We start from the raw sequence: 19568 nt of genomic DNA, 5'->3' as shown, positions 1-19568 counted from the left end.
GAAATAATTAAAAATTACAAGTTTTCAATTAGTGAGTCGATGCGGGATAAATCTATGCACAACCACTTCGACTTTGAGTTCGGAATGAACATTTGTTCGACAATCTCGGGGGAGTTGTGGTAAATCTCACAGAATACATTTCTATAACGGTCATTGGAATGTTTAAAGTCATTATCTGTGCTTCCATAGGGATGGTAGGAGGAACCCCTCTCTTTAAAGGTGTCGTTATCTGTGGTAACGGGATTAGGCGTTAAGTTTGTACTATCAAACAAGAGATGTTGATTATCTCGTATCCAGTTCTTGTTAGGTGTTTCCTCCTGATTGAGGAATTTAATAGAAATTTTACCTGTTTCTGGTGACCTAGAAGACCCGGAAAAGTTAGATGTCCCAGATGGTATATTGAGTCCCAATTCAAACTTATGTATCTCATTACTGTTTGTAAAGATACGGTCGTAGCCTATTGGTATATGGAACTTGTCATTATCTGAGACGACTGAAAAGGTGTAATTTATTCTCCGACCCATGGTTAGCCTGCCCTTGGGGTTAAATGCCGTGAAATTAATCAGTGAATAGTTTTTCCATGTGTTTAACACTTCAGTGTTCACATCCTCTATCAACAAATTTGAAAGTCGGTCGTTAGTTACGATAATTGTGTTCTTATCACTTTTCTTAAATTGGTCATTTTTAATTTTTGATAAGCAGTATTCAATACTAGCATAGTAGGACTCGTCGACACTGGTTTGATTAATGAAGTGGTCAAACAATTTAATCTCGTCTTCTGTAAACTTGACAATCCCAGCCAGGAGAAAATAGTTATCGTCATAGGAATAATTATTAGTGAGATATATGGATTTGTTTTCATTAAGGATGTCAAACAAATCAAAACTTGGTTTATCCATTTTCTCCAAGTGAGCCATAAGTTTGTTGTAGATTCTGAATGGCAACACGATGAGCGGGTTCTCGCCTGCTGATTCAAAGAAATAGAACGCGTCTAAGAGCTTATTCCAATCCAAGACCCAGCAATTGTTCTTGTAAAAGCCAACGTTTTGTCCGTCAATGATGCAGGTGTATGGTTTTCCTCTGACTGTGCCTCTGAGCAGAAACTTGTAGAAATTGAAGAGCGGGAAAAACTCCTTCACTGTGGTGTTGAATATCGTCTTGAGCATGTTCGAGAATATCTCAAACCTGTCAGGGTCTGAAATATCCTGGAAGTTAATTTTAGTGTTGCAAAGGTCACAGAGGCCGTGTGGGACTGCGGAATCGCCTGATGAACTTACTGTAACTATTCTGAACAATCCAGGAACTAAATCTCTATAATTCCTCTCAAGGATTTCTGCAAACTCATAAATCATGTTAAAAGGGTGTAAGTTACACTTTTCATACAACTCAAGTGATTGTTTGATCCACTGCTTCAACTCAGAAAACATCATCTTTTTAAACCTCTTTCGTTCATCTAAACCCTCTTCATTTTCAGAAACTGAATTGTTCAAAGGGATATTGTGGGTAAATTTGTCATTGTTACTATCACCTTTTAAGGATTTGAATTTGTGCGCCAGCGATACTAGAAATTGCACCAAGTAAAGCCCATTCAACTTCTTATCTAGGTTATTAGTTATATATTTTATTACGTAAAAAATCGATTCATAGTCTTTGTTCTGAAAAAAATGGTTAATAATAAGGGAGAAGCTTTTGTTTCTCCCCTGTTTAACAATGCTCGAGTATTCAAATAATTCTAACGACTTATCAATTTTCTTTCTTAAATCAGTTCCATAATAATTATCGGTAAGGTGTAACAAGGTTATCCCTTCTAAAAGCTGAGGTGTTGATTCCAGCCCTAATGTAGTACTCTCTTTATACAGCTCTGAGATTGGCAAGTTAGACTGGTAAAATGTTACAAAAAATAGTCCCAATGTTTTTGAAAAGAAATTTATAATATATGACAGTCTTTTTCTTAGTATTTTTGGTACGTCTGTCCTCAAATCTCTCCTAAAAACTCTGGGTACTTTTTCTGAATTGAGTGGATCATAATCAACTAAGTACTCGTAGGCAAAAGTTGTTGTGTTATTACGATATTCAGTTGGATTGATTTTCAAAAGGTGGTGAGGTTCGATTTTATCTATTTTTTCTCCAAATTCTTGTCTTATTTGTTCAAGTTTACTTTGGTAATCTACTTCAACTGGTTCGGTGAAAAGTTCTGAAATCACGTGTGAAAATTTTCCGAAGATATTCTTCAGTTGTTCGTAGCATATTTCGGGTTTATTTTTATCCACTGACTTTGAATATCTAATCAAATCTCCTGTTAAGTGACCTAGATAATCCAAATCAATTACCGAAGTTTTCCGTAATATTTCAGGCCTTACTTCGGTTTCCGTTACCTCTGCAAAAAGTGCATAATTTCTTGCCTTTTCATATGATACAGGGGTGTTTATAACACTTTTTAATCTTACTTTATTAAAATTACTACATTTAAAGGAATGAACGAAATTAGTATTCGATCTATAATTATGGAATACATTTTCAAATGTGAGATACGACTCTATAGCTGTAAAAACCCAGATCTTATAGAAGATTTTAAATACCCATAACATATTAATTCTTCAAAAATGCGATTGTAAACATCCATATCACCAAAGGTGTAAAAAATATTAGAATCTTAAATGTGAGCTGGGAATATAAATGTGTTTTGTGGAATCTTTTACAATGAATGAAAAGATGTTCAAAATTGAATTAAAAATACATTATTTTTATAAATTTCGCATTGATTCTGGTGAGTAGTCAGAGAATCCAATACATACGTTAATATACAGAGAATTTTATTAATCGCATTAATAGCAATTTTTGATTTAGAATAATTGTAAATTTTGGTGATTAAAACTGATGAAATTATTTTGAATTATTTACAAAATTATACAATGATTTCGACTTAATTAACTCACATCTTGTTGACAAAGTTGTGTCGTAATATTGTACAATTTCTCACGACCATTGATAATTTTTTCCTTTTATTCATAAATTTATACAATTTTTAAATAAAAAAAGAGTTTTAAATACATATGTGTATGTATTGTCATAGAAGTTTAAGATTAATGTCTACGTCCTGTATTGATACGTGGTTAACGTTCTGGTATTCTGCAGTATCAAGCTTAACAACTTGGAAATTATATGTTTTCTTATCCACGGTTATTGGAATCACTGAATTTATCGTTAAAGTTGAATAGTACTTTAATCTATCCTCCAGAATCTTCTTTACGTTTTTCAAATCATAAAATCCCTTTTCCAAACATTTTAATTCTACATTTGTACAATCACTTAACTTTACTGGTTCAACAAGTACTATATCATACGGCCTAGAAAATAGTTACTTTTTTCCTATTTTAAATTATAGTAGCTATTAAAATAGTACTTGAGTTTGAGGTTGTTTATAATCCATTTCGGTAAATAAATGTAATTTTCATCAGTTCTAAATTCAATTGCAGAACATGAAATACACTCCTCTGAAATTTTATCTAAAAAACATTATCTCAATTTCACTAACTTTGCGATATATAATCCTCATTATTACTTTGTATTGTACACTCATTGATTTCCTCTTTATCAGTTAGTTTGATAAAATCCTTCTTTGGCCCTTTATTGGCCAAATTGTTGCTTCTTTTTGGGTCAATGACTTCTTGAGGGTTGTGTATCTTGTGCACAAGTAATTGAAATGGAACATTGTAATCTCCGTCTTTAAGGCACTCGAAAAAGGAAGGAGGAAGCAGAACCTTGTCGTGGTCTGAGAAGCTTATTTCACTCCCGTCTTCGCTGTAGTTTGTGTTGTTGCAGCGTTTGAAAAGGTCACTTTGCTCCAAAACCAAGAATAACTTCACTGGTTTACCAATAGTTCCGTTCACATCCTCAACATATAACTCCTTCTATAAACTTTTGCAGCAAATAATAGCTTATAATTTGAATAATATTTATACCAGTACATATATTTGAATTCCATTAGTCTATTAGAATAACTTACTTTTGCTCTATTGTAAGACTCAGTCGACACATTAACAAGTTTATTTACCAATTTGCCCAGAAGCTCAGAGGGACTTTTTATTGAAATTGAGTAATTTAACCTTCCATTATTTGTTTTAATGCTTTCTAGTCTATTAAAGCTGAATAATAGTATACATAATGATAATGTGTTTAAGAACTTTTTACACAATACAAGATTATGATACATTTACTGTGAATTTGGAAGGAATCTAAAATGAAAGATTTAAAGTACAATTTAGTGTTACATTTGTTTTAACCTTAAGAAACAAAAAAGGTTAATTGATAACCAAACAGTGTTATATACAGTATGTTGTAGTGATAAAAGTTAGTGTTGGAATTTTTGTAATTTATCCTTTCATTTCACTTTTAATTCCAATGAGGTTTTGATATTTTCTAATTTGCTTTCATATCAAATAATTTGTTCTTATATATCATCTAGATCCTCTTTGATCAGTTTTTATATTTGTAAATTTTCTGATTCGCTGTCAAATTCCCACTTTAACTCAATGTAAATATATAATTGTTTTAAATCACAAATGACGAGGGTGGAAATATCTAGAAGGCTGAAGGTTCGGTCCTACTTGAAGTGTTTGTTCTACGTGCTAGGGATCTACGTTTGCTTTTTATCCTTTGGATATTTCCTGGAGAAACTTCTCAAGTTTAAATATGAAGAGAATCGTGTTTATGGTTTTCCGATCTTTGTGGTTGTAATTACAACTTTTTCAAACCTCGTAATGAGCTCCGCTTTGCTCCTAATTCACCATAACAAGACTACTGTACTATCTATCCGTCAATCGCACCGTAATTTGAAGCACCCTGTGAAATTTCAAGGCAGTTCTGACGAATCCTGGAAAACTTCTTCAACCGCCACATCCGACTCCACTGATAAGTTGGAGGTCACATCATCGTTGTTTTCAGTGCTTGAAAAGAAGCACCTGATAAAACTTTCAATCTCGTCCTCATTTTGCGTTTTGGCGCAGATGACCTCTACCTGCGCACTTCGACATGTGGGAACTCCCACACAGGTGGTCATTAAAAGCTCAAAAATGGTTCCTATTCTCATTGGAGGGTATCTTCTCTTCAAGAAGAAGTACGCCTGGTACGACGTCAGCTGCGTCATCTGTGTAACTTTATCTCTAATTCTGTTCAACTACGACCACTTTGTAAACTATAAGAGTAACAAGAATTCAGTTTTCGGCATTTTCATGTGTTTCCTATCCCTTGTTTGTGATGCCTTTGTCGGGCCGATCCAGGACGACGTTCTTTCCAAAGTTGACGTGCATCCTCACGTCCTAATGTTTATCACAAACTTTGTTTCTCTTCCCGTTTCATTCCTTGTTTGTTTCTTAACTGAGGGTCTTGACCCTTTCTATATCCTTTTTAAGCATAGATACATTTTAAGGCTTGTTTTCTTTCTGGCGGTTTCCGGCAGTTTGGGTCAGCTTTTTGTATTTCTCTGTATCAAGACTTATGGCAGTTTGTACACCGGCATCATCACAACTTTAAGGAAGGCCTTCACAACTCTCCTTTCTGTGTACATTTTCAAGCACAAAATGACTCAACTTCAGTGGTTTTCACTCACTCTGACCTTCTCGAGTATCTTCTTCCAGCAGTTTTTCAAAAACAAATCAAGAAAATCATTTAAATCTAAGTAACACACAACTCACGCTACATCAATATACTAAACTATATGTATACATAATAGTATATAATGCGTAATATGTGCAATTTGTATTGTGTAATATTTATATACTGTATAATATGTATGTATTGTATAATATGGTGGCATGATATTAATTTAGGGTTCTAAACAATAAATGTAAGTATCTTATTGCGTACGATTTAATAAACGTGCGATTGCCGCTGAAATATCACCGTTGGTTTGTACCAACGCTTGGAGATTTGCGGCTTGGTCTGTGAATCCCATCTCCTGGAGTGACTGGAGCTGTGAGCTGAAGCGTTCCTCGGGTGGTCTGGTATCTACTGGCGGGGCCTGGAATGGCATTGTTGTTGGCTGGAAAGGTGTGGTTCCGGCCATGGTTCCGGCCATATTTGCGGGCATTTGAAAATTTGCAAACGGGTTTTCGGCTAAAACTAGATAAAATTTTTACAACGTACTGTTGGGTGGATTTTGGGTTGCTGTATTTCCATTTCCTTGATTATTAGCATTTGATTGTTGCATTGCTTGGTGCATCTGAAGGCCAGCCTGCAACATTCCTGGCCTCATCAACGTCCTCAATAACTCGGGATTATTTAGCATTTGTCCAAACATCGGGTTTTGTTGCTATTTCAATATATATGATTGACTTTTATTTATTATAGTATTGTTGGTGATTAATTAGATGTGTAACTCAGTAAAGAAGTGTAAAATTTTTTACCATCATTGGTTGTAGAAAAGGTGAAGATTCCACCAGTGTTCTGAATAACTCAGGGTTAGAGCTAATTTGAGTCAGCATTTCCTGAACCACTGGTGAATTAAGGAGAGCAGCTGCACTCTGTGGGTTCAATTCTGGCATTCCTGGTAAATTTCCCATTCCTCCTATATCCAAACGTTATACCACCATTATAACAAAAAGTATAAAATGTAATACCTTGAAACATTTGTGACATGAAATCTTGGTTGAATCCTGGAACTTGGCCGAATGGTTGATTTTCGCCTAAAAGGGAATAAATTGTTTCAAAGTACCTGTGGTTGGCGTTGTCGTGTTTTGAGCAGTAGTTGTGGTAGCTGTGGGTGTGGTCGTTGGAGGTGAAGAGGCTGGTTTCAAACCACTTCGAACCAGGTGAATGGTATTTCCATCCTCAACATTTAACGCACTCAATACTTCTTCATCCTTTATAATACGACCTAAAACAAATTAACTCTTTGGGGTGTACCTTTAAAGATAAGTCGTTGTTTATCTGCAGGGGCGTTTGCTTTATCAGAGCACTTCTCCTTCAGTTGTAAAACTGTCATTTCGGGTTCAACATCAAGAGTGAACGTTTCTCCGCCGCTCACTTTCACCGTAATATTCAGTCCCATATTATACAACAGTTATATCGATAACAAGTATTATTTAACAGTCAAAAAAAACAGGTATAGCAATGATAATTGGGTTAGAACTTCAACAACCGCAAAATAACCTTATAATAACAATTAGAAAATTTTTTATTTGAAAAAACTAATGCTGTGTAACAGTTAAAAACAAATGTCGAGAATTATTTTACTAAGAAATATAGAGGTCAAAGGGCCCAAACTGAGGTAAATGTCTCCGAGTACTAGGTTCATATAAATGTGGGAAGTAAGAGTGTACTTCTAAGCAAAGTAAGTCTTCAGGCACCTTGAACTTTTGGAAAAGTGGTTTAAAATTGGAAATATAAAAAATAATTGGAATAAAAACAACAGCCAAATGATGGGGGTTATTTCCACATACATAATTAAAATTAATAGATTTTAATCAATTCAGATTAAATTTACTATTTTATCACATTTTTTAGCCTCTCAAAGTAACTTTTAGAGGTTCTCTTCTCACCAATTTTATTTTTAATCCACAACCCCTTCAATTTATCTATTTTCGACTCAACACATCACATGAATCGCAAGCTGTTCATAGATTTTATAGACTAATTTACCCACACATTTAACTCGTAAGATTAATTAACAATATTTAAATTATTATAATTGATAAAATCCTCTAGTTAAATGCTTAATTGTTTAAAATTTTGTTAGCATTGATTTGTAGAGATTCCTCTCTTGTAAGCTAGATTTACTTTCCTAAACACTATTATTATTCTTTTAGTTTTACAATTTGTTTTATCCTTTCCAGTTCCTTCCTTGCATATTCCGAATTTTCATTCAAATTTAATATTTTTTCCAGTATCTACAGAAATAACGAATAATTATTGAATAATATGGTGAGTTTGTGGATAATGTGAATATCTGTAATTACAGGTTTTGCTTCATTTGGTTTACAAAGTGCCATAAATGACATCGCCTTCCTAGTCAAGGCTTTCAGATTCTCTGGATAGTCCGATAATACCTGACCAATCAACATTATACGACAATTAATGGGTGAGTGAATGTGTATAAAATTACTTCATTGCAATTTTGTATTGAGTCATTGAAGTTATTTAATTTATAATTTACAATTGCCATGTTCAAGATTGTGCTTAGTTTAATATCTTCAAACTTATGCTTAAACTCCTCGTCCTCTGGAAATGTGTAGTCCAGCTGTATCATAACCTAATGATTCATGTGAAATGGTTTTATACCTTTTTGTACATTGTCAAAGAAGATTTATATTCACCGCTTTTAAATAATTCATTACCCTCAGATTTCAAACTATTGACATATTTATCCCTTTATCAAGTCGTTAAATAGTTAAGATTAATTAATAGAGAAATGATTACGTTAAACAACAATTATATTTTTCATGGATTGGTCTTTCAAATAGAATCGCCTCCTACACATCAGTGGATCAAATTTCAAAAATGTAAAAAATAGTTTTAAAATAAACTAGTTTAACTAGTAGAAATCAATTATACCTTAGAGTGGTCGTGAAAATGTAAATCTTCTACTTCAACGTTACACCTTCCCTATAAACCAGTATAAATCATACAATAAATAGCATATACGCTAGTAAGAAATTCAAAAAAATTAAACGCCTCGAGTGAAGTTTTCATACTAATCCTGCTTCCAATCTAGAGGTATAGGGATAAACAGTCCCTTCGTATCCAAGCCCGATAAAAAATCAATATCCACTCCCTTTAATATATTACTTTGAGCTCCTTCCTTACTAGTGTTGCTAGAATTTTCATTATTATGGAGATCTTTCTCCCTATTGTTATTACAAACTTTATTTTCAAGATTATTAGAATTGTTTTTCCCCGATTTATTCAGAGGATTGTCAGTTTTGTGATTGCCATTAACGTTGGTACCGTTGGTAGTGTTGATACAGTTAACAGTCTTGTGAGTGCTGTTCACTTGTATTGAAAAATTAAAATTAGAGTTTACCTTTGAGATATTGTCCAGATTACGTTCCGGAGAGTCGAAGTTATCCTCACCGGTAGGGGTGGGGCGTTTGGAAGTGTTTGTAACGTTTGACTTGACCCAGCTCCTCCTTATAGTTGGCAGAGTTAGCTCGTCCATGTTGTCAATCATGTTCCGGAACTCAACCGCGGCGTAATATGCCTCCCGGACTCCTCCGAATATCGCAGGCGTGAACGTTTTTGTATGCCTCACACTGTTCTCGTCGTAATACAACGTACGCCATCTCGATATGCTCGGAATCCAAAAAACACCTAATCAATTATTTATTCTATCCATATTTTATGTTCTATGGTTAAAAAGAATAAAATGTGTACATGCTAAATTATAGAATCATACCATAAAATATCTAAACTAGTACCAAACTATAGCTAAATTAATAGATAAAATATAGATAAAAAATAAAAAATAATAATAATTAATAAAGGAGATGAAATATGTGTAATATATAAAAATACTTTGGTGCCATGGTCTGAGGGATTCCGCGATTTTTTTGGGGTCACTTTGTTCTTCGGCTGATAAAACGTGTTTATTATTGGTTCTAGAGGAGCAAAGAAGGGCTTCATATCCCCTGTCCTCAAAGTTTTCGTTATCGAGACTATTTATCATAAATCGTTTAATATGTTTTATGTTTTTGAGCTCAATGTCGGAAACCTTAGCCTTCTTCTGTCGGGTTTCGTAAAAGGAGTCGTAATCGAGGTTATCCATGTCATCTGAGCCCCCTTTCACGTTATTTTCTTTAACGTCTGACACTACCTCAGACACACCATACACTTCTGAGGTAGACCTTCCAGACCCCTCAGGCAAGTGTCCACAAGAAGTCTGGTTAGTTTGTGGGAAGTCAAACACCGAGGATGCAATGTTAGTGAAGAGGTGTGAAACAGCTTTTAGCCAAGCGTTTTTGAGCCCATATCTCTTAACGCTAAATGAGCTCTGCTCCGTGAACCTAGAGTATCGCGATGGAATCCTGGATTTAAAACATCGAAATTCAGGTTCGTAGTATATCCCTTCAATTTTGGGCAATTCATCCAATAATCTATCAAGCCTACTGTTAGTCAAAGTACAGTCATTCGAACTTTCTTTGTCCTCCTGGATTCTCTTTTTATTCCCATTCTTTCCCTCTTGCTTTGTAACACTCTCCTTAATACCTTCTAAACCTCCTTTACATACCTCTTCCAACTTCGTTCCATTCAATAACTCATCTATAATTCATTTTAATTCTGTGGTATATCTAATAATTATGGTATTTAATGATATCAATACTAAACTAGTATATGTAAATTATATATGTATATGGGTTATTTGTGGATAAGGTAGAGACATACTGTTGATTGATTCATTTCCTTTATTATTACCCTTGGCTGTGTTGATAGTAATGTTAAAATTACGAATAGAGTTGAAGTCTAGATTCGAGCAGGTGCTAGTCGTTGAAGTGGTAATCGTCTCCTTCTCAACAACGGATGTATCATTTTGCTCCATTACTTTTAACTTTTCAGAACAGTTTTTGTCATTTCCTGTAGATTTTACCTGGGTTTGTGCTGGATCTGATGAAGGATCTGGTTCAGATCTTTTCTGACTTCGTTGTGTCCCATTTGTAAGATCTTGCCCTAGTATAAAATCTAGTATATCGTCTCCATGGTTTATTTCGACATCATCTTTGGCTTCAGAACTTAATTCTAGCCTTGTCACCTGAAAAAAATTGGCTGGTTTTAATTGATTACCATTTTGTGAAAGCATAATTTTCACGAAAAAAGAAATACCAACACACCAGAACCCAGTATAAAAAAATAAAAGGGGGGAAATTTTCACTTTTTACAAAAATGGTAGAATATTCAAACTTCAAACTGTAAAACTTAATGTGTATAAATTATTATTTCATTCGGGAAATTTATTTTCAAAAATGATATTTGGCCCTGCGGTAGCATGATAAATATCCCGATTATTGAATGAATAGTTCTTTATTTCCCGGATTGCTGAGATTTTTTATCCTTCCAGACACTTTTTTAACAGAAACTCGTCAGATCTTCAAGATTTTAACTGTTTGAGTTTATCATGCAAATTCCATGTGCAAAGATGCATCCTCCCATAACCTAGGCTGCGCCCCCGAATCCCGCCATTTCTCTAAAATCTCTAACGAAATAACTCTATTTAATTGGATTTTTAACTATTTTATTAGATCATTTGTGTATTTCTAAGATTTAACTCTTTTTTGCAAAATTATTCCTGGACCATTTGTCTAACTTGCATTTCCAATCTATAAATTTAATTTTCTAATTAACAGGCACTTTTTAAATCATTCCAGACATTATTTTCATTAACAAATTGTGAATTTTCCTCATTTTAGTTATATTTACTTAGATCCTAATTTTTATACCAATACTCACACACTTATACCCTCTACCATTATACCATACATATTCTCAGCATAATCACTAAAATGGGAAAAAATTAAAATTTCTTCTAAAATACTGAAGTTATTAAAATTATATAATCTAATAAATTTATAAAATAATAAATAATTATACAGACTAGTAAATATATATAGATGATTTAATTGATATAAACAAGGGTAGAGCAGCAAATGTAAAAGTAGTGTATAAAATACATATTCTATATAACATTAAGGTTAAACGGAAAATAATAGTTAAAAAGAAAACTCTTTCTTTGAAAATTTTATTTCCAATCCTAATTTCTTTCACAATTAACCATTAGTTTCCATTAAATGTTAAGAAGTAAGAATTGGATTAAACATCAATGAACAATTATAATGAACAAACAAGGAACAAGCAATGGTAATACAAAAGGATATATCATGAACAAATATAAAAACTTTGATGGTTGGGGTTTTCGGTTACATGACAGTGCAGGTGAGGCATCTGTAATTGCGTCTTCGTTGTTTCTTGTACGTTTTGAGAAACTCAAGCTGTCTGCGGTTGATTGCGCCTTTTCTGCGGTCACGAACAAAGCAAATAGCGTCGAGTGGTTGCATGCCGTACTCAACTAGTGCAATGCAAGCGAGCACGGGTGCGCGTCCCAGGCCTGCGACGCAGTGTACTGCTATAGCTGAGTTAGTCTCCAGGCATTGGTGTATAAGTTCAAGCCAGCGTGTGACAATTTCGTAGGGTGGCGGGTCTCCATCATTGAAGAACAGATCTCGGACTTCGATTTTGTTGTCCAGAAGGAGTTGGTCGTTGTAGTTTGACTCGCAGGTCCTAACCAGACAGGTTACGCCAAACTCCAGCATTTCTTTTATGTACAGTTTCAGGTTAGAGTTGTTCGGTGCGTCCAAAATTAAGATCTTTAGCTTCTGGTACTCGATCCGAGTCGGCTTATTCAGAACATAACTGTGAGATGACATCTCTTTATACGATTCCAATACCTCTTATTATTATCCAATTATTCTCATTACTAACTACGCCAAGATATACTATATTTTAATTATTAACTAGCTTAAATAGTTAAATTGGGTATATAGTGAGTTCTGAACTTACTTTATTACTCTTAGTAAAGTCGGTAGTATTGTTATTTGTAAAAAAAATGTGTTGGTAGAAATCCAATTGATTTGCTGGAAACCGATCGTAGCACATGAAATAAACTTTCGGTCTTTCCTAGTCCCCTTTCAATCTTATTTACATGGTTATTTGTATTACATTTATCAACAAGGTGAATCAACGAATATTAGACAAATTAAGTCCAATACTAGTTGGAGAATATTTTTAACTATAAAAAGAGACTAAAGCGTGATAAAGGGAGTAAAATGCGTTTCACTGTGAGGTAAACAAGGTTGTAATTAGAAAAAATAATGAACATATATATTACAAAACACTGGATTGCTGCGACTCTGGTGGCCGCAAGATAGATGATCACATCTCGGAAAAAATCAGAAATTAAGCTAGAAAGTAATCAAAATCCCGATAATTTTATACATAATGCTAAAAAAATATTAGAGGATAGAGGCGGAGAGACAAATGACTAATAAAATAATTTTAAAAAAATAGTAAAATTTAAATAATGATGAAAAAAGGACTAACCTTTGTATGTTTATCAATTGTTGAGGATCGAAGAGTACTCGTGAAAATTAGACCTTTAAAGGGCTGAGGGTACACGAGGGTATAAATGGAACAGGTAGGATGAAACAAGTTAAATTATTTGTTTACCTAAAAATATATTTAAAATAACGCTTTGATCTTATGATAGATCCTTTTAGCTTTGTGGTGCCTATCGACATAAAATCCAATTAGTTGTACACTTGCTCTAATTTTTTCATTTACTTCTAAAACTCTTTTATTTTTATTTCTAATAATTTGAAGGTTAATTATACTAGATTTCGAACTAACTTGCCTTATTTTATTTTCTCCAACAACCATCTTTTTACTACATTTTTACATTTCTTTATTTTTACATTAGTTATTTATTATTCTTTTAATTTTTTTATTTTTTATAATTTCTTCCATTAATTTCTTTACATTATTTTATTTTTACTTTTTATTCCGTTGTTATTTTTCTATTTCGTTCCACATTGATTTTTATTGAGTTGTTTCTTAATAATCTAATTTTATATGATTATATCAATTTTATTATAAATTAATTATATATTGGTTGAATTCCCTATTTGTTAATTTCTTTAAAATGGCTAATGTGTATAAATTTAAGTTTAATGTTCGTGGTAAGGTTCAAGGTGTTTTTTTTAGAAAGTATACAAAGCTTGAGGCTGATAAATTAGGGATTAAGGGCTATGTCAGGAATGAGGAGGATGGAAGTGTTTCTGGAGAGGGTCAAACTAATGACGAATCTAAAATGAATGAATTTAAACACTTCTTAGAGTCTGTTGGATCTCCAAATTCAAAAATCGAATCCTGTTCATTCACTCTCGACAATGATTCCACTTCTAACTACGATTCCTTCAATATACTATACTAATGTACCATACATCATTTTATATTTTAAAGTGTATAATATGTATTAATACATAATGTAATGATTTAAAATTTAAATATCTATGTAAATTAGTTGTAAATAGTGATTCTAGGTTGTGATTAGTTATTTTGCTGGCTCTTTTGGCCCAGTAGCAAAGGGCATTCCACGGGGTCATTCCATCGGTTGGCCAATGGGCAGGATCGTGACTTTTATACTCAATGATGTAGCCTTCACTGTAAAATGCTAAGAAGATCATAAATAGAGCACCCACATACTGTGCTGGCAGCATTACTTGGTCGCCTCCACTGTTACCACCAAATATACCAGGAAATCCAATTGCTAACAGAATCTCATGGCACATATAAAATAAGATAGAGAGTGCAGTAGACATTTTGGGTTGGTTAACGATAGATCTAGCAAGTGATGAATCTCTATAGTGAAGTGAGTATATAAAGATACCAGCCAGAGAGATCTTAAGGACGATAAGTAGGTCAAATGCATGCCAGAAGGAACCATTACCATCAGTAGTATCATTGTACCATTTACATGTTGGTGTTTGAGGACCACCAGGAAAACCTTTGGTATCAGTTGCCCTCAGAATACCAATTATGATTGGTGGAACTGCTGTAGCAATTAGAAGTACCATCTCAATCTTATCAATGAGATAGAATGGTACAATCATACCTGGTGCAATACCAGGATATATAGCATATACTAGACCCATACCTACAATTACCATAGCAACGGGTGATATGAGATTCTGGTTGGGAGTAGCTCCGAAATCAGCACCACCATCGTAGTTGCTGGAGTATGCACCTGTCCAGACTGCTGCTGCCACCAAGGAGATTATTATTGCAACCCAAATGTCAATATAGACTATGACATAGTCAGAATTCCATTTCCTTCTGTTACCAAAGATGAGTGTTGTAATATAGTGCATTAGTGATGTAACAGCTGGAAATGAGTTTTCACCAATCATATACCAAGTCAAATATTTAGCTTCAAGAGCATATACCATAACCATATTGATACCAAATACAAATCCTGAAATAGCAATAATCCAATAAAACATAGTTAAACGACCATGTTCACCACCACCACGATATACAAATAAAAGTATTACAAATGTTAAGAAATTAGCCCAAGACCAAAATATAGATTGCCAGTGATAACCCCAAGCTTCTTTTTTTTTATTATCAGTAAAAGCATGTTTTCTAATGATATCCATGAGGTTACCCAGAAGCATACTTGGTAGACACCAAAGTTCAAGAGCACTAGCCATTCTCCTTACAAAGACGCTAAAAAGATTCTCAGGCAGTTGAAACCTAATAAGTGCATATGGAGCAGAACTATATGATAGCCTAATGTTAAGCATCATAGCAAGACCAGCAAGAATATAGGCTGATATCTTCAAATCCTTCTTAGGATCTTCAGGCTGATCACCCATTGTTGCGATTTAGATACAGTAACTTAACTATTAAGTTGGATCCTTAGTGTTATAGTTAATGACTATTACTAGAGGTATTTCTCTGTGAGTGTTAGTATTATATTACAGAAATATTACTTAAAATCACAGTATCCATCAGAACAAACATTAAACTTTATCGCTTTTGTGCTGAATTATGTTAATGGAATAAACTAGAAGTTCAAATATTTTAAGCCCAGATAATTAGTTATATATAATTGGTATAATATTAGTCATTTGACAGTGACTGGAGCAACTTATTAAAGTTGTCATTTCCGGGCTTTCGGTTAATGAAATTAACGTAAATCTTCCTCAGAGTGTCAGTACTTTTGTACCACTTGGAGTGAGAAATTATCTTGTAACTAATCTTCAAATCTTCAATATCCATTATCAATATACTAAAACAAATTATATTAATATAATATACTATAATGGTATAACTAGATATTAGTAAGAATAAGTATATTTACCTGAGGATTTTGTGTTTAGAACCATAGTTTGATTTGCCGATTAATACATTATCGTGTGTATATAGATTACCGGATTTGTTATAAACTTTACAAATTACTTTATCACATAAACAATATTTACTAAAACAATAAGTCAATGTATTAACTAAATATTGAAAATATTAACTAAAAAATATACTAAACTGAATATTTATAAAATATAATTGAAAATTGGTGGGAAAAAATACTTAATATTGTAATCTTTGTAACATAACCAATTGGGATTGTAACCTCCAATGTAATTAGAATTCTTATTGACGAATATTATACTATCAGTTTCATAATCAAATTCCTTATTCATAATACTATTAACATTGTTAATATTGGTATATAGTTACAGTATATATAATATAGTAAAGGTAAATTAATAAGTTGAGTTTTTACCTTTGATATGTTTTGTTTAACTGATCAAAATTAACTTGATAATACTTTACAAATTTAAACAATATCTTAGAATCACTGTTCAATTCATCTAATCTAAATACAGAATTCAATAATATAAAACTATTAGTAATAGAATAATAATAACTGAATGTTACATTGAGTCTAGAAAGAATAATCTACATTCTAAATCTGAAGTCGTTAGTATGTGTCCATTTAACATTAATATGTCAATTATATAGTATACAACTGTAACATCTGTGTTATTAGCAGTTTTATCCATGAAATTTGGTAATTCGCTCATTAAACGGCTGGGAATAACACAGTCTAAAATTGTTGGGCCCTTAATATCAGTACTAAAAACATGCCTAATGTAATTTTGCTTATTATGTACTGAAGCGGTATAGTTGTTAATGTGTATCAAGACCCTCGAACCCTCGGGCCTTACAAAGAACAAACTGTTCCTTATCTGATTAATCTCCTCACTAATTAAACTGTCCGAACAAGTTATAAACTCTGGAAACACCAATATTTCACATATTCCACCGGATAACCTCAGCAATTGATTCAATTCCAAAGGCTCACCTAACTTTGTTATATTTTCATTTAACTTCGTAACATTATTCAACTGAACAATATCTTCATTAACATGATCATTTTCATCATTTAATACTACATTATCATTATTTATCTCAATATTATCATCGTTTAAAGGTGAATTGTCACCATTTAAAGTTGTATTTTCATAATTTAAGGGTGTATACTGATCATTGGAAGTAGTTGGTTGATGAGTTTGTGTAAAAGTGGAGAAGAATTCCAAATGTCTTAAATATTTTTTACGGCGTTTCTCGACAAATTCTAACTTCAAGTCTTCTAATGAAGTTACCCTGGGACGCTTATTCTCCTCCATATTATAAACGAGATTAGTAGCAAATTATAACCATAATTATAAGAAATAAAGAGTTAGAATCTAAAAATGGTGGAAAGTGTGTCAAACAGATTTGTTGAAAAAATTAATACAAAGTTGTGAAAATGGGTTTTAAAAAAAGTCTAAATTACAAAAAAATGTTGAAAAAAATATATGGTAGAAAAATTATAACTGATAGGTTGAGGAATCCTTCATAAATGTAATATTCACTATCGGGTAATTATTAAGGTGTAATTTATAAAATGTATGATTTTTACCTAATTTCGTTATATGCTATGAAATTTTACATTTGTTGTTTTTTGATTTAAAACTTAAATTAAAAAATTCTGTGATTTTTGTAAAATTTTATTTTAAAAATTCTTTGGGAGGTAATCCTGAAGTATCTTTTTATAACATTTCCGTTGGAATGTTTTCTGTAGTTTATTTGTCAAATTGACATTTGTTTTAATACTTTTTTCCTGGTTTTTCCTGATTTTGAACATTTAACATTAGGATTCCATTTTCAATTTGTCTTAAATTTTATAAATTTGACTATAATTTTAAATGAATAATAATGATTAATTGATTTTAATCTATTTTAGTGTAAATCGGTTCATATTTTTCCAAATACTATTTTAAAAAGTTTATAATCCATAATGAGTGGATTGATTGTAACATAATATCCACATAAATAACGTGAAGAAGAATTTTCATAGCCCGAGATGTATAAATGGGTGGATGATAAGAATTCGGTCCAGATTAACGGTGACTACCTGGATCACTGGGAGCCGATTCGTATTTTCGTAGGGACGTGGAACATGGGTTACAAGAAAATTGACGCTAAGCAATTTTCTACAGATGTTATGTGTTCCTGCAACACCCATTTCCCTGAAAATTACGAGTGTATGACTTGTAACGCGCGTTTTAGCCACCCTCTGAGTGATTGGATTGGTCTTGACTACGACTTGTATTTTATAACGCTCCAGGAGTGTGTTTCGCCGAACTTCTTTGAGCTTGTAAGCCGCTTCTTGGAGAAGTGTAAACATCCACTGGAACGTGTTTTCTTTAAAACTGACAGAATTCTGGGATTCGGAGAAGGCGCAGTGGTTAGCCGAAAGATGACTTGCATAGCCGCCTGGGTAAGGAAAGACTTTCTGGCAAACGGAGTGGTTAGGGTTTGCGGCTCAAAGGCACTTTACCTCTCAGTATATAACCGCAGTAAAGGAGTAGTTTGCCTCCAAATCAAAGTCTTTGGACAACTAATTTGCTTACTCGGGTGCCATTTACCCTCAGATTACATGGAACGGCAAAAATCATTTCAAACAATTCTCTCAAAGTTAACATGTTTGTTCGGTGAAAACGAGAAACTAATTTTCAAGGACGTTTTCCATCATATTATCTGGGCCGGAGATTTCAATTTTAAGCTTAACATCCCACTGGAACATGCTGTTACCAATATTGTTAATGGTACGCTTGATAAATTGATCAAATATGACGAATTTCATTTATCCACATCACCACTTAAAGACCAGGTATGTGTTTTGTGGAGTACATTCCAGCTAAAATCTAATTATTCACCATTAATTTACCTATAATTGTTAATTAGTTATACTTAAAACACTGACTTTTTTCTTACAATGTTCGTAGAAGTTCTGCGAGGATGTGATAAGATTCGACCCAACTTATAAAAAACGAGAAAACAGAGAAGTGCTGGATAAGGGAAAAAAGAACTGGTTTGAGATGGAGTACTTGACCTCAGAGTCCAAATGGTATACGCTAAACACAGAACGTGTTCCTTCTTGGACTGACAGAGTGCTAAAATGGTCAGATAAGACCTTGGAGACGTGCTTATTCTTTGAACCAACAAGTTACAGGAGCGCTGTTCCAAAGAATAAAACGCCCTTACTAATCAGTGATCACTCACCAGTCTCCTGCGCCTTCATGCTGAGGCCGTTAAACAGAAATATCGCTATGCCGGTCAAATTAAATTCACACACTTTCAAATTTGATTAATTTCATAATTCATTACTATGTGTTGGTGTATTTAGTTGTTATTTTAATGTTAATTTGCATAAATTTAGTATAAAATTTATTTAATTATAATTAAGGATGGGAAAGGGAGAATTAGAGTAGAAATTTTTTGAGGAAAAAGTGGTATAAAAAATTGGCTCGAGGAGTTTCGAGATCTCTGGAAATTTCTCGCAAAAGCTTGAAAGATGCGGGAAAAACGAAACAATAGTAAATCTTTTGTAATTAATAGTAAAAGATTATTTTATTTTAATTTTTAATAAAAACCAATAATTCGATAATCAAGTTAAAGTTAGGGACTTGGCAAAA

General features: G+C 33.1%; 10 protein-coding genes across 10 annotated transcripts, besides 23 other annotated features; 3 read left to right on the top strand and 7 right to left on the bottom strand.

Annotated features, from left to right (window-relative positions):
* Positions 1-14: 14 nt before the first annotated feature.
* Positions 15-2588, bottom strand: TA16515 (uncharacterized protein; the record flags this gene model as incomplete). Its single annotated transcript, XM_948546.1, has 1 exon — positions 15-2588. One exon carries the CDS (start codon positions 2586-2588, stop codon positions 15-17), a length of 2574 nt encoding a protein of 857 aa, XP_953639.1.
* Positions 2589-3067: 479 nt separating this feature from the next.
* On the bottom strand, positions 3068-4213 carry TA16520 (ubiquitin-fusion degradation pathway component, UFD1; the record flags this gene model as incomplete). Its single annotated transcript, XM_948545.1, has 4 exons — positions 3068-3347; positions 3404-3506; positions 3536-3911; positions 4007-4213. 4 exons carry the CDS (start codon positions 4211-4213, stop codon positions 3068-3070), a joined length of 966 nt encoding a protein of 321 aa, XP_953638.1.
* Positions 4127-4213: a sequence feature (Signal peptide predicted for TA16520 by SignalP 2.0 HMM (Signal peptide probability 0.772, signal anchor probability 0.032) with cleavage site probability 0.595 between residues 29 and 30).
* Positions 4214-4562: 349 nt separating this feature from the next.
* Positions 4563-4661: a sequence feature (Signal anchor predicted for TA16525 by SignalP 2.0 HMM (Signal peptide probability 0.003, signal anchor probability 0.995) with cleavage site probability 0.003 between residues 33 and 34).
* On the top strand, positions 4563-5681 carry TA16525 (uncharacterized protein; the record flags this gene model as incomplete). Its single annotated transcript, XM_948544.1, has 1 exon — positions 4563-5681. One exon carries the CDS (start codon positions 4563-4565, stop codon positions 5679-5681), a length of 1119 nt encoding a protein of 372 aa, XP_953637.1.
* Positions 4617-4670: a sequence feature (9 probable transmembrane helices predicted for TA16525 by TMHMM2.0 at aa 19-36, 51-73, 164-182, 187-206, 219-238, 253-275, 287-309, 314-336 and 343-361).
* Positions 4713-4781: a sequence feature (9 probable transmembrane helices predicted for TA16525 by TMHMM2.0 at aa 19-36, 51-73, 164-182, 187-206, 219-238, 253-275, 287-309, 314-336 and 343-361).
* Positions 5052-5108: a sequence feature (9 probable transmembrane helices predicted for TA16525 by TMHMM2.0 at aa 19-36, 51-73, 164-182, 187-206, 219-238, 253-275, 287-309, 314-336 and 343-361).
* Positions 5121-5180: a sequence feature (9 probable transmembrane helices predicted for TA16525 by TMHMM2.0 at aa 19-36, 51-73, 164-182, 187-206, 219-238, 253-275, 287-309, 314-336 and 343-361).
* Positions 5217-5276: a sequence feature (9 probable transmembrane helices predicted for TA16525 by TMHMM2.0 at aa 19-36, 51-73, 164-182, 187-206, 219-238, 253-275, 287-309, 314-336 and 343-361).
* Positions 5319-5387: a sequence feature (9 probable transmembrane helices predicted for TA16525 by TMHMM2.0 at aa 19-36, 51-73, 164-182, 187-206, 219-238, 253-275, 287-309, 314-336 and 343-361).
* Positions 5421-5489: a sequence feature (9 probable transmembrane helices predicted for TA16525 by TMHMM2.0 at aa 19-36, 51-73, 164-182, 187-206, 219-238, 253-275, 287-309, 314-336 and 343-361).
* Positions 5502-5570: a sequence feature (9 probable transmembrane helices predicted for TA16525 by TMHMM2.0 at aa 19-36, 51-73, 164-182, 187-206, 219-238, 253-275, 287-309, 314-336 and 343-361).
* Positions 5589-5645: a sequence feature (9 probable transmembrane helices predicted for TA16525 by TMHMM2.0 at aa 19-36, 51-73, 164-182, 187-206, 219-238, 253-275, 287-309, 314-336 and 343-361).
* Positions 5682-5854: 173 nt separating the features above from the next.
* Positions 5855-7048, bottom strand: TA16530 (ubiquitin-related chaperonin, putative; the record flags this gene model as incomplete). The annotated part of the gene is made up of 6 exons (XM_948543.1): positions 5855-6114; positions 6145-6310; positions 6405-6565; positions 6618-6683; positions 6713-6874; positions 6904-7048. The coding sequence occupies 6 exons, from the start codon at positions 7046-7048 to the stop codon at positions 5855-5857; spliced, it is 960 nt and encodes a 319-aa protein (XP_953636.1).
* Positions 7049-8689: 1641 nt separating this feature from the next.
* On the bottom strand, positions 8690-10789 carry TA16535 (uncharacterized protein; the record flags this gene model as incomplete). The annotated part of the gene is made up of 3 exons (XM_948542.1): positions 8690-9306; positions 9511-10254; positions 10378-10789. The coding sequence occupies 3 exons, from the start codon at positions 10787-10789 to the stop codon at positions 8690-8692; spliced, it is 1773 nt and encodes a 590-aa protein (XP_953635.1).
* Positions 10790-11903: 1114 nt separating this feature from the next.
* On the bottom strand, positions 11904-12410 carry TA16540 (protein tyrosine phosphatase, putative; the record flags this gene model as incomplete). Its single annotated transcript, XM_948541.1, has 1 exon — positions 11904-12410. One exon carries the CDS (start codon positions 12408-12410, stop codon positions 11904-11906), a length of 507 nt encoding a protein of 168 aa, XP_953634.1.
* A 1271-nt stretch (positions 12411-13681) lies between these two features.
* TA16545 (acylphosphatase, putative) lies at positions 13682-13972 on the top strand (the record flags this gene model as incomplete). The annotated part of the gene is made up of 1 exon (XM_948540.1): positions 13682-13972. One exon carries the CDS (start codon positions 13682-13684, stop codon positions 13970-13972), a length of 291 nt encoding a protein of 96 aa, XP_953633.1.
* A 16-nt stretch (positions 13973-13988) lies between these two features.
* TA16550 (Tpr-related protein family member, putative) lies at positions 13989-15416 on the bottom strand (the record flags this gene model as incomplete). The annotated part of the gene is made up of 1 exon (XM_948539.1): positions 13989-15416. The coding sequence occupies one exon, from the start codon at positions 15414-15416 to the stop codon at positions 13989-13991; it is 1428 nt and encodes a 475-aa protein (XP_953632.1).
* Positions 14187-14255: a sequence feature (10 probable transmembrane helices predicted for TA16550 by TMHMM2.0 at aa 12-31, 51-73, 93-115, 125-147, 189-211, 231-253, 266-284, 314-336, 356-378 and 388-410).
* Positions 14283-14351: a sequence feature (10 probable transmembrane helices predicted for TA16550 by TMHMM2.0 at aa 12-31, 51-73, 93-115, 125-147, 189-211, 231-253, 266-284, 314-336, 356-378 and 388-410).
* Positions 14409-14477: a sequence feature (10 probable transmembrane helices predicted for TA16550 by TMHMM2.0 at aa 12-31, 51-73, 93-115, 125-147, 189-211, 231-253, 266-284, 314-336, 356-378 and 388-410).
* Positions 14565-14621: a sequence feature (10 probable transmembrane helices predicted for TA16550 by TMHMM2.0 at aa 12-31, 51-73, 93-115, 125-147, 189-211, 231-253, 266-284, 314-336, 356-378 and 388-410).
* Positions 14658-14726: a sequence feature (10 probable transmembrane helices predicted for TA16550 by TMHMM2.0 at aa 12-31, 51-73, 93-115, 125-147, 189-211, 231-253, 266-284, 314-336, 356-378 and 388-410).
* Positions 14784-14852: a sequence feature (10 probable transmembrane helices predicted for TA16550 by TMHMM2.0 at aa 12-31, 51-73, 93-115, 125-147, 189-211, 231-253, 266-284, 314-336, 356-378 and 388-410).
* Positions 14976-15044: a sequence feature (10 probable transmembrane helices predicted for TA16550 by TMHMM2.0 at aa 12-31, 51-73, 93-115, 125-147, 189-211, 231-253, 266-284, 314-336, 356-378 and 388-410).
* Positions 15072-15140: a sequence feature (10 probable transmembrane helices predicted for TA16550 by TMHMM2.0 at aa 12-31, 51-73, 93-115, 125-147, 189-211, 231-253, 266-284, 314-336, 356-378 and 388-410).
* Positions 15198-15266: a sequence feature (10 probable transmembrane helices predicted for TA16550 by TMHMM2.0 at aa 12-31, 51-73, 93-115, 125-147, 189-211, 231-253, 266-284, 314-336, 356-378 and 388-410).
* Positions 15324-15383: a sequence feature (10 probable transmembrane helices predicted for TA16550 by TMHMM2.0 at aa 12-31, 51-73, 93-115, 125-147, 189-211, 231-253, 266-284, 314-336, 356-378 and 388-410).
* A 247-nt stretch (positions 15417-15663) lies between the features above and the next one.
* Positions 15664-17234, bottom strand: TA16555 (uncharacterized protein; the record flags this gene model as incomplete). Its single annotated transcript, XM_948538.1, has 5 exons — positions 15664-15874; positions 15905-16024; positions 16132-16248; positions 16328-16447; positions 16483-17234. The coding sequence occupies 5 exons, from the start codon at positions 17232-17234 to the stop codon at positions 15664-15666; spliced, it is 1320 nt and encodes a 439-aa protein (XP_953631.1).
* Positions 15814-15874: a sequence feature (1 probable transmembrane helix predicted for TA16555 by TMHMM2.0 at aa 368-390).
* Positions 15905-15912: a sequence feature (1 probable transmembrane helix predicted for TA16555 by TMHMM2.0 at aa 368-390).
* Positions 17235-17953: 719 nt separating the features above from the next.
* On the top strand, positions 17954-19244 carry TA16560 (inositol phosphatase, putative; the record flags this gene model as incomplete). Its single annotated transcript, XM_948537.1, has 2 exons — positions 17954-18763; positions 18879-19244. 2 exons carry the CDS (start codon positions 17954-17956, stop codon positions 19242-19244), a joined length of 1176 nt encoding a protein of 391 aa, XP_953630.1.
* Positions 19245-19568: the final 324 nt, after the last annotated feature.

Source organism: Theileria annulata, chromosome 1 (genome assembly GCF_000003225.4).
Source record: "Theileria annulata chromosome 1, complete sequence, *** SEQUENCING IN PROGRESS ***".
NCBI lineage: Eukaryota > Apicomplexa > Aconoidasida > Piroplasmida > Theileriidae > Theileria > Theileria annulata.
This window is presented reverse-complemented; position numbering and strand designations above follow the sequence as displayed.